This window comes from Lycium barbarum, chromosome 10 (genome assembly GCF_019175385.1).
Source record: "Lycium barbarum isolate Lr01 chromosome 10, ASM1917538v2, whole genome shotgun sequence".
NCBI classification, from domain to species: Eukaryota; Viridiplantae; Streptophyta; class Magnoliopsida; order Solanales; family Solanaceae; genus Lycium; species Lycium barbarum.
The window spans coordinates 106,285,854-106,301,025 of record NC_083346.1 but is presented as its reverse complement, the minus strand read 5'-3'; the positions used below and the strand labels follow the sequence as shown (position 1 = coordinate 106,301,025).

At 30.0% G+C, this 15,172-nt stretch overlaps 1 protein-coding gene and 1 pseudogene across 1 annotated transcript; one reads left to right on the top strand and one right to left on the bottom strand.

Moving 5' to 3' along the window:
- Positions 1-419: 419 nt before the first annotated feature.
- LOC132614329 (E3 ubiquitin-protein ligase RHA2A-like) lies at positions 420-965 on the top strand (annotated as a pseudogene).
- A 5,919-nt stretch (positions 966-6,884) lies between these two features.
- On the bottom strand, positions 6,885-14,667 carry LOC132613255 (putative late blight resistance protein homolog R1B-13). Its single transcript, XM_060327285.1, has 3 exons — positions 14,525-14,667; positions 6,969-7,539; positions 6,885-6,896 (listed from the first exon to the last, which is right to left on the bottom strand). Exons 1-3 carry the CDS (start codon positions 14,644-14,646, stop codon positions 6,885-6,887), a joined length of 705 nt encoding a protein of 234 aa, XP_060183268.1. The 5' UTR covers positions 14,647-14,667.
- Positions 14,668-15,172: the final 505 nt, after the last annotated feature.

Genomic DNA, 15,172 nt, shown 5'->3' with positions numbered 1-15,172 from the left:
GCTGATTTTTTTGAATTAAAAAAGTTTGGAATGGAATAATTTAGAGAGAGACGTGAGCTGTTATGGAACTTCAGCCGTTATGCGTGATACATGATTGATTTAATTTGACTTACCATTTAAAATGAAAGAGGATAATTTGTTCCAAAAATAGAGCCTATGTTTACTCTACCGAATTTTGTATTTACGTATATTTTTGTGTATTTAAAAAAACACGAAATACACCATAATAAAACTAAAAATAGCTACGGTTTGTAAATCTAGAAAAGGTAGCTATAAATTGTAAAAAGCTATTAAAAGGTAATTGTTTAGGTAAGTTTCTCAAAAAAAAAAAAAAAAAAAACTGTATTGTACTCTATATACACTCTTTGCACTCATCAAACTTTATGTAACTGGAAACTTCAAAAACCATTCAAAAAGAAATATGATCCAAGAAAATGGGATTACAAAATCAATTAACTGATGTTTCTCTTGAATGAATCCCAATTTCACTAGTAACCCTTCTTACTAATTCATTAACCAATCTCTGTTCACTTATTTTCACTTTCCTTCAGTTCCTTGGTTTATCGTCTTCCCAATTAAGTCCGATACAAATTGAAACTGACACTTTATACGATGCTGTTGGCTCCGGTTTAACAGGACTTGTTATGTTAGCCGAGCAACTTAATATAAACCGTGTTTTTTCATACACATATGATGATCAAGATGATGAAGCTGCAGGTTCAAGTTGTGTTGTTTGTTTGAATAGATTGGGTGATGGTGAACATGTTAGGAAATTGGTTTGTAAACATGTTTTTCATAAAGAGTGTTTTGATGGTTGGTTAGATACGTTTAATTTTAATTGTCCTATTTGTCGGTCTTCGTTGGTTTCTGATGAGCACGTGGTGCTAACGCGCTGGCGAGTCGCGTGGGATGTTCTTGATTGGCTCTCCTTGAGATGAAGTGAAGTAAGGGGTCGTTTAGTTGGTTCGCGAATTAAATTATCTCAATATTATAATTTTTAGAGATGGGATAAGGTGAAATATTCAGAATTAGGTTTGGAATTAAATTTATATTGTGTTTGATTGATAGTATAAGTTTATTCCAATATAAATTTATATTGTTAGCTAAACACGGTATATAAATTTAATCTCAGACTTAATCTTAAGATATTTTACCTTATGTCACATACCGAACAACTCCTAAAAGTGATAGCATGATGGTCTTTTGGTGCTGATGAGGTTTTTATTTATTTTATTTTTTTAGTTTTTTTGGATACTTATTTTTTTATGGTTTTTTTGGGAATTATTTCCAGTTTTTGAAGAACTTGATGTGAAGTTCTGTTCAACTACTGTAAAAAAAAAAGGCAGAAGGGTCCAGGACCCCTGAACTTGTCGATTTTTATTTAGTGTACATTTAAACTTTACGTTGGCCTAATTACCCTCTAAAGTTGAAAATATGATAGGCACGATCCCCCTGGACGCTGACAACTCATGGAGGTGGTCAACACGCGCTGCCACATGGATTTTTTTGTCCATGTGGCATTTTTTAAAGGATAAAATATATACTTTTTACTTTTTAAGTTCAACAATTATTTGAATCATCTTTTTCCGGCCAAATCTATAAAAAAAGAACTTGAAAATATTTTGACTATAATTTTTTTATTTGCCTAAAGATAATGATATTCTAATCAAGTTATTTTTATATAATATTTTGACTATAATTTTTTTATTTTCCTAAAGATAATGATATTCTAATCAAGTTATTTTTATATATTTGGCAAGGAAAAGAAGAAATACACAGTAAGAACAAATAATCATTGAATCTGAAAAAGAAATCAAATAAAATATTAACCAAATGTTTTATGAATTTGACCCGAAAAAAATAATGCCCAGTTGAAATAAATAGTACTTGCATGAAAAGAAAAATACATAATATTTTTGTAAAAAATACACCGTCTAAACTTTATTACTTTTGTTAAACCTTATTTTTATTTGAATAAAATAAATAGAATTTCAAGTTGAAACTTTCAACTAAGTTATTTAGATTTGGATCGGAAAAAAGAAAAAAAATACATAGCTAAGATAAACAATCATCATATCGAAAAAGAAAAAAACACAATTTGGATAAAATATGCAAATGTATATTAAGAAAAACCAATAAGAAATACAATTGGATCAAATAAAACCATTATATTGATTATGTGGCAATTAATAGTTAAAAATACCTCATTTGGAAGCTGATTTTTTTTATTTTTCACCCATTCACGTGTCTAAAAGAGAGTGTATCCACGCTCTTTGCCACATCAGCGTCTAGGGGGGTCCAGGCTATCATATTTTCAAGTTGAGGGGTTAATTAGGCCAACGTAAAGTTTAGGTGTACATTGAATAAAAATTAACAAGTTCAGGGGGGTCACCTTTTGTGGGTAGTCTTTGACGGGAGTAAAATTATTTTATTTTGCAATTTTCCTTTTTTTCCTTTTCTTCGTGAAAATGAGAGACTATTATGGCACAAAACATTTATTTAGTTATGGGGTTTCTTTATTTTTAATGGAATTGTGTAACAAATAAAAGTTGTAAAATCGAGTAGTTGTTGTTTATAAGAAAACAAATATTGTTTTATTGCAATAATTTCTGTTAGGAAAGTGCATGTCAGTGAGGACTTTCAGTTATATGTTGTTCTTACTTTTTCCCATATGCTTTTCTCACACAACCTTTGCAATTTTGAAGTGTAAAGATTTCAAGATTATCAATTCCAATCCAGCCGAAAAAACAAAGAAAAACAAAGTGAAAGTGTTCTATTGATTCTTTTTTTCGATTTTCCCGTCGGTTTTTATTTAATCATTCAATTTATCATTCGACAATTGAAATCGGATATATCAATTCGATCCCAGCCCTTTTATTGAGAATATACTCCTTCAATGAACATTCTCAGTATTATAGATGACATGATTCGAGAAGGACTCGAACCTCCACACTCTTTTTAAAACATAATCAGGCCAATTAATCTAAATAGATTCGTGGGTAAAATAATTGATAAATATTATGTGTTGATACGCTTTTAGTAGGTGTTTGGATATGAGATGAAATCATGAGATGGAATCAGCGTTTGGACATGCGATTTCATCTTTGATTTCATCTCATGTTGGACATGCGATTTCATCTTTGATTTCATCTCATGAGATGAAATCCCAAATCATTCAAAAAGGCATGATTTGGAATTTTAAATCATGATTTCAAAAAAATATATATAAAATTACACCCATACGTTTATATTTTGTTAAAAAAAGATTTATAAGTTGGTAGATATATTTACTAGTTATGTTTACCAATCATTTGTATTAAATATTAATCTGCAAGTTGGTAAAATATATTTACTAATCATGTTTTACTATGTGGGAGGATTATATTAAAAAGTAGTTACATTATTATTCATGTTAGTTTTTTTAATTGAACTAATTGATGTTGTATTTTTTAGAAAGGTCTTCTAGTACCGTATTAATTTTATTATGAACTATGATTTACTCATTTGGTAAGATTGTTTAAGAATTGGAAAATTTTTTATGGTTTTCACAACTTGTGAGGTTTTTATGTTTATAAAAAAAAGCTGCAGCTTAAGAAATTCAAATTGCATGTTCATTTCATCTCATGATTTCATCTCGTGATTTCATCTCATGAGATGAAATCACGTTCAAATGGCTCCTAAGTATTGAAATTGTTTTGCAAAAAGATATTATAAGTTAGAATAAAAGTGCTAAAATCGACTAATAAGAACTTAAATTGTACTCTTAATTTTTTTAAAAAAAAATTATAAATTAAAAAACGTTTTTGTAAGGAAAAGGATGAGCGACGAATATGGGAAATTTAAGGTTTTGCTTTGAGAAAGATACTTTGAGAACTAATACATTAGGGATAAGATGTTGCCGTTTAACTAAAAATGTTTTTTAATTTTTAAAAAATCACAAGTCGGGGATAACCCAGCTATGACTTGCTTATAAACATCAATAAATTAAAGAATAGTTATTAACTCGACACCAGCTTATAAGCTCCGAGAGTCCTTATTGAATAATTTTTCCATTCTCTCCTATGTTGTTTCAAAGTGGCGAAACGTCTCTGTTGTTTCAAATTGGCTTTACACTATTGAAAATTGGACCAGTAAGGAAGCAAGTGGGAGATACTATGTAAGTGGCCACAAACAACAGAAGAGAAATAGAAGCTGGCTATAACAATCAACCCCTACTTCTCCGGCGCCTATCACATGGGTTGATTACGACTTATGGGCCTTCTTTTTTGGCCCACAAAATATTTGGTGCTTCAAATTCCCTTTTTGCAACGGAAGAACTTTACAGATACTTGCAAGAAAAACAAAGTACTCCATCCGGTTCAAAAAGAATATTCATTTAGTTTTTGTTTTTTGATTCGAAAAAAGTATCCACCTACCAAATTAAAAAAAAAATAACCTTAAGTGATCAAATCTCAATATCTATTTAATTAGAAATAATTTAGTCAAATTACATATTTTTGCCTAAGAATTAATATTTTCTTAAGGGATGTGTAAATTGGTGGAAACTCTTTTTGCACCAAGAGGGAGTATTTCCTATCACTTAGGTAAAGAATAATATTTGTCATCTTTTATCAACTAAAAATTTATTAGTATATGACAGTAAGAAGATTCAGGAAAAAGAAAGATCTTTTTCTGGGGATAACTGGAATTCGTTAAAAATATTTGGACAAAATAATATACAAAATCTGAAGATGATTTGGACTGCTCACATTTATTATAGCTGAAATCGAGTTAAAATAACGTCTGCTCAATACACATATATTCATGTATTCCACACAGGTATATATGGAATAAACAAAAATGTACATGAAATACATAGGAATTAACAAATATACTTAAAGGGATACACAGAGAGATATTACTATATAATATAAGAGGGAATGTGAGGACTTTTGTAGTCCTCACAAGAGTTTTCCAAATTTTTAAAAACTTTTTAATTAATTACTTTTATGTCCTAATTTTATTTATTTAAGTAAATTTTTTGATTTTTTATTTTTAAGGTCTACTTTTCAAAAGCTATCGAACCTGGGGACTTTTGTAGTCCTCACAATAATTTCTAATTCTTTTAAAAAAAAATTAATTAATTACTTTTAGGTCCTAATCTTATTTATTTAAGTCAATTTTTTTATTTTTTATTTTTAAGGTCTACTTTTCAAAAGTTATCGAACCTTCTACCTCATTTTTCATGTTCTTTGATTTTCTGGTTCGTGCTCGATATCCGCATTTAAGCCTAATTAATCTAGATAATTAGCACTGTATCGCGCCTATTCGGAGGGAACACTTCCTCCAAAGATTTTTTCCATATCCATGTTCGAATCCCTAATCCCTAATTAAGAGAGGAGTAGCTCCATCCGCTGCACAAGTTAAATTATGTATTTGTCTTAAAAGTTCATTAACTATGTATAGATTATTTATTTAGAACTAGATAACTTCAGAAAATTAGGATACATAAGTTATAAATGTCAAATTCTGGCTCCGCATTTGATTTGAAGTAAATAATTTTATCAAAATGGAAGTTAAAATATTAAAACAGTGGAATGAAAATTTTGCTTTTATATAATTACCCACTTGTGGGACTACAATGGATATATGGTTGTTGTTGTTGTACACCTGTACTAACACAGATTATATTTTTTTAGTTAAAATATCTACTTTTATATCTTGAGTTTGGGCCCGGGCTTAGCACGGGCCTCACATAACTAGTATATATTACATGTATATATGGAGATTGGAGAAGACTGATAAATTTGCAGTCTTTTTTCATATTATTTGTCTATTTTGAATTATGCTACGATTTTATTCTCAGCAACTGAAGTAAATCATCTCTAATGAAGCTCAAAACGTAGTATAAACTTCACACAATTGTTATCAACATCTTAATATACTCGCTTCGAATTGTAGCATTTCAAATTTCAACTTTTGGATTTGAGAGCTTTAAAATCAATATGAATTTTAAGATGATTGTTGGACACGTTGAAATCCACTAGCCCTAATGTATTAATGCTTGGGAGAGTTCCGTTGAAGCCATTGGTATATAAGAAAAATCCAGTCAAATGGGTGAGATTGAGATTACGAAGAAGCTTTGGGGTTAGAAATATCACAAGCGAGAGCCAGAGAGCTTGGTTGGCCAAAAAAGAAAGAAATATCGATAAATTAGGTAATAAGTTGATAGTAGGACCAAATAGCTAAATCATTTATTTTTGCAGAAACATGTCTTACATTTCTCTTCTGTAATCTCTCGGTTTAGTGATTGGTTACAAGCGCAGATATAAGTAAAGGAGATTAATGTACGAATATGTGCACTACAAATTTACTCAGCATTAAAAAGTATGATACTAAGGTGAACTGCAATACCTAAACATAAGCAATTTAAGATATTTAGATTCGTCTAGCAGAACGGAATGATAGATAGAAATGTGCAGTTCATAATGAAGATCGTATGGCTGAAACAGCGAAGCCACTTCGCGATGTTATATGATAGAATGATGTCTATCAAAGTGAAACTTAAGTTTTATAGAACAATTATAAGACCAACAATGTTATACAGGGCGAGTGTTAGACCGCAAACACCTGACAAATTCACAAGCTGAGTGTCTAGAGATACAGATGCTAAGATGGATATACAGTCATAATATGATAAAAAGAAGAAACCTATGACAAAGGAATAGAGGTCCATTAAAATCAATCATTATAAGCGAAATTTTACTGGATGTGTAATGAAAGTTTGTTTAGACAGGTTTCAAGGACAACTAATTAAAGCGAGAAAGCACAATATACATGAGTTAGTCAGTAAAGTAATGTATTGGAGGGGACTACAAAAGAGTGATTTAACTACTAGTATTTGCTTAAGATTGCCCCTGCAATCGGATTGAAAATGAACAGAAGGTCGCAGACATGCAACCTTAGTGTTCCATTGCTAAAAAAAATACTTTCATGTCACATTTGTGCCCATTACCAACTCGTGTTTCTTCGATATGCTTGGCTGAGTCGGCAACATCTTCATTGTATTGCAAATAACCCAAGTCCTCGAAACAATTAGGGATTCCTTCGAGATGTAAACACCTATCCAGAACCAATCTCTCGAGGAAAGAAAAGGCTTTGTCAGACACTATCCATTTTGAGAGTTTGAGATTTTCTAGTTCCAAGAATTTGAGCTGAGGAAACTCATTATCTCTCACTTCCCATTCATCCATTTTAAAGGCAACTTGTTGCAGTTTAAGTACCTCAAGTTTGAAAAGGTTGTCAATGATTGAAATTTCATCAAGCGGCAGACGAAATTTGCATAATGTCAATTTCTTGAGATTCATTGGAAAGTTTAATCTTGAAGGACCTATCTTTGGAATACTAGTGAAGACCGCGTTTAGTGTTTCAAGTTGAGATAATGAGTCCAATACAGGGAAGCGGTTTTCATTCTCTCCCCAACACCCTGAATCAGCAAATATACATCTTAACTTCTTAAGGTTGGGTGTTCTTCCTGCTATCCTCCCTATGTTGTCCGCCCTGGAAACATATATTAACCAATTAACAACGTTCTCTGCTTGCAATAATTTTTTTGAGAAGAAAATAAATCAAATAGATAACATGTTTCCACTCGCCAACACAAACATCTTTGGATCTGAATAGTTTGCCCTCATCAATATAGAGAGATAAGTAAGGATCCAGTCTAAATAGTAACAACATTTTGCCAGAGACTTGGCTCTCATTTCGATATAGATAATTTTTTCACCCTCCGTCCCAATTTAAGACACACATGACCACCAGTAACGTCTTATACATCTGTTTGGGGCGTCACCGTTAATTTTGCCCATTCGAATTTTGAACAGAATATTCTATAAGTCGGTATTGACACACTAATTTTTACTCCCTCTGTCTCAAAATATCTTTCTTTCTTATTAAAAATGCATGTCTCAAAATATTTGTCGTTTTATGTAATCAAGACACAAATAAGTAACTTTTTCACATTTTACCCTTGTATTATTTGCAACATTTAAGAGACTCTCACCATTAATGGAGTAGATATTTATTGAGGAGAGATTATATCAAATATGTTAAGAGGATAAAATAGTCAAAATACTATCCTTATAAATGCTTTCTTAAGGAGCGTGTACATGAAAAATGCGACAAATATTTTGAGACGGAGGGAGTACTACTTTTGAGAATTTTCAAAAAACGATACTCCCTCGGTTTCAGTTTATGTGAACCCATTTGACTGGGGACGACATTTAAGAAAGAGTGAAAACTTTTGAAACTTGTGGTTCAAAATAAGTCTTGAATATTTGTGTGGCTGTAAATCATTTCATAAAGTGAATTTGTTTCCAAATTATGAAAGAGATCATTCATTTTGGTACAGACTAAAAAGGAAATAGGTTCACATAAATTGAAACAAATTGAGTATTATTTTTATTAATTGGTTAAAATAATGGATTACTTTGGTGAAAGAGTCCCTTTGAATGCCTTCATCCAATTGTCCTCCTTTTTTTCACTTCTCGAAATTCTTCACTTAAATTGCTGTTATGGCAATCTTTTTAAGATTTGGAAGTCCAAAAGACATAAACATCAAAACCATTTATCTCCTCCAAAATTGATTTCTCCTTTGCAAATTGTCCGAGCTTTACTTTCACTTTGCAAAACATAGAACTTCTCATTGTGTGAGTTCAGCCTTCTTATTTATATGTTTACTAGTTCTTGGACACGTGCGTTACACGTGTGTTCCAATTTAATTAACATAGAATTTCTTAAACGATATAGATGGATAACATTAAAACATGAAAAACAGTAATTGAAATTCGAAGAAAGAAAATATAAAACTGAATTTGATGATCACTGATGTTTGATGAGATAAATTTTAACATAATTTAGTGCCAACATATGATATGCGTGTACCTAACCTAATACTTCTTTATAGACGATATTCTTGGTGTGTGTTCCACTTTGATGTTTTACTTGCTCAATCGTGACTATGACTCCTATTGATGGACATTATATTTATATTTTCAGTATGACTACATCTCAAATCTCTTATTGTTTCATCATGGCTTAAAACACTATTCAAAATTTAGATTATTAATATAGCAAATAATTTAACAATAAAGAAAAGATTTTAACTAAGGCAAGGGAGGAGTACAGCATGTTCTGTTAAAATTATCTACTTACAAACATACTCAAACCAAAGTACTTGTTGAGTCCTCTCTTTAGTTCGATCTATTTTTTTTTAAAAGTTTTTCTTGAACAATATACTCTATATTTGATCAATTATAGTGCAATTCATGGAATTGAAATTAAAAGCAAAGGAATTATTTATCACCAATAAATTTAAAACAAAACCACACAATGTGCTCAGTATATTTTCCATACACAATATGCAAAAATTTTAAATCCAAAAAATGATATAACCGCAAAGTAGAAAGTCATGTTATTGATTCATAGATAATATTCTTTGTTGCAAAGCTCTTTCTATGTAGGTAAACTTTATTTTCTTCTTTAGTCTTTAAATTTACAATCATCATCGTTAACACAAAATTTTCAGTCAAGTTTCTTATTTTATTTTTACTATTTATGATGAAACAATTCATGCTAAATCTCTTTTGACTACTTTTTTAGAGGCTTTTAAAATTTAAAATATGGTACTTGATAAAGGAGGGAAAAAAAAGTTTGCTGGCTCAAAACTGTGCAACCTAAGCATTTCCATAAAAAAATAAAAAAAATAAAAAAAAAGGGAAAAGAAGAAGATAGTTAAATCTAAAATGAAATAGCAATTGCTGAAAGATTAGAACTCAAAGGAAAGTAATTATTTATCACTATAAAATCAGAAATAAATATTAAATGTGTTCATCACATCTTCCATATGCAAAATACAAAAATTAAAAGTCCAAAAATTGACATAACTCAAAATGAAATTCGTATCTGAAGAAATAAAATTCAATAAATCATGAAAATTTTCATTATGTTATTGAAGTGTAAATAATTGGGAAACAACTAATTAGTTTTATATTGTTCAAAAGATGTGGGACCTAAACATTTTCACCATCAAACAAGAAAAAATGGAGAATAAAGAAGAACAATAATCCTAAAATACAAATAAAAATACGAAAGAAGGGTTTGGTATCGTCTATAATTGGTACATCAAATTTCAATCTTCATCTCCAGCTTTGCACCATCATTAAAAAATAACATTATTCAATTTGAATATTGAAAAAGCAAACAATGTAATGAAGCTAAAAATTACTTTAAAACTCAATTGCAAAGAAAAAAGGAGAACCATAATATTTTCTCAAAATAAACTGACTTTTCCCAACAATACCTAATGACTAACAACAACGCTAATATATACATTAAAATGTGGCTATTAAGTTCTCTTAGGCAAGAAGTGATTGTCAATTTAATGGTAATTACTAATGTGGCCATTGAATTATTTTGGTAAAAAAAAAAGAAAAAAAAAACGGATGTTAATTCAAGAGTAATGCCTCTAGACTTCTCTTTTTCATTTAAGAGTAATGACTCTTGGCTTCTTTTTGACCGATTGGATATTATACAACTCAATACTCTATCGGGATAAAAACGAGTATCCACTTAGCTTTTATTTTTTTATTAAAAAAAGTGTTCACTTATCAAATCAAAAAAGAATTAACTCACTTTTTCATATTTGCCTTATTAAGTGTTAGATAACCAAATCTCAATACCTATTTTATTAGGGCATTTTAGTCAAATTACCTATTTTTGCCTAATAGTTAGTATTTTCTTAAGAAACATGAAAATGACTAAGCGATCACTCTTTTTTATCTTAAGGGAGTACAATTTAAGAGTCCTAACTGACTCTTTGATCTTCTTCCAAAAAAATCTTTAAGATTACCAACTCTGAGACTTATTAATGTTTTGATTAACGAAGAGAAACTTGGCTGGATAGCAATTAACAGTCTTTAAAGAAATTAATAACCATTCAATTTTATTATTTAGGCTTGACATAAATTGCACATTTACAACCGAGTAGAAGCTTAGAGGACCAAACCAATAAAAATTAGAACGTGAAAAAGTTTTCTAAAATGCCGTTAGGAAAATATGGATACGTATAGCCTATATTAATTATTGGGAGATGAATCAACTCATCCATCATTTATCTGGTTCAATGCATTTGCTTTTTTATTTAGTTGATTTTATTAATTTAGTTTATTAATAAAAAAAATTCTTAAGAATAAAATTGTCACTCAACTTTTATTATAATATTACTATTTAATAGGTACTATATTAGATGTTTTATGTTTTATTACATTTTAATTAATTACAGCAGGGGAAAAATTGTAATCTAACTTTGAACGTGAAAGTTTCTTACTTTTAGTATAATATGATATGATGATGATTAATTGTACTGTTAAAATTTTCAATATTATCCTTTTTTCCACTATTATTCATAATATTTGCTCTATGCATGTGTTCCTTGATTGTTTGATTCCTCAAGGGTTCAGGTCTGCACAAAATATTTATGAATTTGTTTTTTCCTTTTTGGATTGACCAAATGTGGGGGTTGGGGTTGTGGAAATAACGAGAGAGATGAGTTTTGAAAAATAAATCAAGGCTTAATGCATATGCAGCCCGCTAAATTTGTTATTTTGGCACCTCAACTAAGTGTTGTTCCTATTGAACCCTTAAACTCGTCCTTAAGTGTGTCTATCAAATCCTCTAAATCTGATTTTTATTAGAAGCAAAAATTAAATCCTGTTAATGAAGGTGAATTAATATTTTAGGCGTGTGGTAAGTTATTCTTTAGATTATGGATGTGTCGGTTTCTGCTAGTTCTGCTCTTCCACTGCTAGCTTAATTAAGAGCTTACTCTTTTTTTTTCTCTCAATTTCAACTAATCTTAGCTAAAAGATGACATAATTAAATTAGAATATATATTAGCATGTTGCTAAATTGAAGATAGAATACTATGTAAGTAAAATTGTGTTTGATAGACACACTTGAGGACGAGTTCAAAGGTTCAATAGGAATAACACTTAGTTAAGGTGTCAAAATGAAAAAAAAAAAGTGACAAGTTCAGGGCTGCGTATGCATTAAACCATAAATCAACTTTCAAACATCATTCAAGACATTTAAAATGCTATGGGTAGTGTAATTATATTGTCAGAGTTACTGATACTGGAAAAAAAGATTAGGAATGCAAACAAACTAGCTAATCCTCTTTTCAAATAATCAAATCACTTTCAGTTAGAACACTTCTTCCATTAGTCAAAAAAGTTCAGCTCTAAAGTTCAAATTGGGCGTCGTCAAAACCACTTTTGGGAACATTACTAAAATTCTTTTATTGTTCTGTATATCCAAAGTTTCACTAAGTTAACATTTCCACGAAGATATAACATTTTAACATTCAATTGCGAATATTTTCTAAATTAGTTGCAGAATAATTGTTGATTACGACTGTTATACCCTATTTTAACCGAATCAAAGCGGAGTACAACATATTAGTGATTCCTATATTATTTAACTTAAAGAGTCGCCACCTAATTATTTTTAAAGGTGAATTAGGACACCTATTTTGACTAAGTAAATGCTAAAAATCAACTCCGATTACTAGTCTACTTAACTAATTTGATTCTAGGTAAGGGTCCTTAGTTATCTTAAAGAGAAGGGGTAAAGCATCCTTTAAGATTCGCTTAAATACTGTTAACTGGCCAAACTTAGGTTATTTTAAAAATAATCTCAAAATATAAGTATAGCATTTTATATATTTAAGAAAATAGCTTGCATTATAAGTGAACATTAATAACGATAGTGATGAAATTTGTAAGGAAACTAATTAGTAGTTATGGAAAATGACTTTAGCTATAAGTTAAACTTTAAAAGAAAGTGAGCAGGATCAGTCAATGTCCTTGCAAGCGTTAAAAATAATCCATAGCTAGGAACCAATTTATTTTAATAATTTGATAAATATTAGGGGATCAAATAGGATAAGTCACTATACAAGTCAGCTAGTATTATTGGAAAGTAGCTTTGTAAACTAGCCTGTTTAGATGGGCTTAAAATAAGCGGCTTATAAGCTGGAAACAGCTTATAAGCAAAAAAAAAAAAAAATTGGGATAGGCTAACTTATTTTTTTTCTGGCTTATAAGCTGTTTTCAGCTTATAAGTTTTTTTAGATAAGCTAAGCCAAACGGGCCCAATTAATTTTTTTGGCTTATTTTAAGCACAAAATGGCTTTAAACTGGTCAGTCAAACACTCAAAAAAGCTGAAAACAGCTTATAAGCAACTTATAAGCCAATCCAAACGGGCTCAAAGTCTTCTTCTTCCTAAAAAAAGTCTAAGACTTATTTGGAAAATATCAAGTAAAGATTTAACATTTCATAAATAATAAAATATAAGAAAGAACTTAAGACTCCTATTTAGGCTAGGTGAATATTTTGAGATCCGATTTCAAATCCTTAGCAAAATGGAATGAGTCTAAATTGTGATTAATAAAAGGTAAAAAGTTTGTCATATGCTAATCTTAAACCCATAAAGCCACGTATCAAACAATGAAAAGAAGCATCAAATGAATCATTCAAAACCACACTCAAAACAAAATAATTAATAATGCAACGAGCTAAATGTTTCATGTCAGTAACCCTCAGAAGGATTTTTACTTCTTCAAATTGAAGGCTGTTCTCCTTAATAGATCTGAAGTTATAGGAATAGAGGATATGTCGTGGCCAACAATCTTGCATTAAGACTCAAGATTTACTCCAAATGTGTACATGCAAAGAAAGGGAAATAAAGACAAAAATTAGCAAGCAGTTCTCAAGTCTAACAGAAAAGCATATCGAGATAAAATGTTCTTATCTAAAGAGAGATCATAGTAGTCAAATTAATCTAGTTTCTAGTTAATTCACATATGCAAGTCTGTTCCCACAAGAATTGTTTTTAGACATGAAAATAAACCAAACAATATTGTCTTTGGAGTAAGCATCTTAAATAATTAAGTATATATCATCAATACCTGAATATTAGCTTAGGAAAATGCCATTTAAAAAAAAGAATTAGCTCCTGGAGTTCTAGCCTAAAATTATAGACACTTACACGAACCCGCATTCAAAGCATGCGCAAAATTGATAAACTCCAATAGGCATGTTTCTTAAACTTCAAATGAAATAAACATACAGAGACATATTTTCTATATGTTGAGGCGAGCATAAGAAGATACATTAACACTTCAACAGGAATTTGCTAACAATGAAGGAGATTTATTTCTCTGAATGTGCTGCTACATTATTTCAAAGGAAGTGTTCAATATATCCTAAGTGAAATGTCTAGCAAAAAAGGACTGAAATCATGGTATTTAAAACCAAAGACATAACTTTAACAATTAATGTATTAATCATCGGAAACCTATTCATACAAACAGAACACACAGTCCTTTCATGATCTTTGTACACATACAACTACAATATCATGTTTTTTACACGGAAAATAAACCATAAATCACATATTCAAATGAACACATACTTGGCAATGAACCTTTTTTGGGTGCAATGAACTGGGGTGCGGGGTCTTAGATCCGACGCAATCCGACCTTCCTCACAAACAAAAGTGGGCAGAGATCTGAGAAGAAAAAGGGAAGAAGAGGTGCTGAGAGACATTAGGGCAAGAAATTATTTGGAGTGGGCCTGCTGATTTCGTTTTGAGCTTGAATTGGCTGATTTGGGCTTCAATCTTAATGCTCCTTTCTTCCTTTAATTTCTTTGGCTTCAAAATTTGATTTAAAACATCCTTTAATAAATTATATATTAACATGTGCTTAAGTGAATAAATTAAGCAACGCGAAATATAATTACTAGTAGTTACATAGCAGTAAAAATTATATGATATCATAATATTCACGCCATGATATTTATAAGGTATAACACTAAAAATGCTACCATTTAATTGTATAAAATAAATGCGATGCGTTTTTGCGTAAGACGATAAATAGAAATGTTAAAAGTGATCTTGACGATTATAATATTAAGTGATGGCAATATAATAATAATAATAATAATAATAATAATAATAATAATAATAATAATTGTAATAATAATGATAATAGGCAATGACTATAGTTGGATAATGAAAAACGACGATATTAATAGAAAGCTAATAATTGTAATAAAGTATAAATAACTGTTT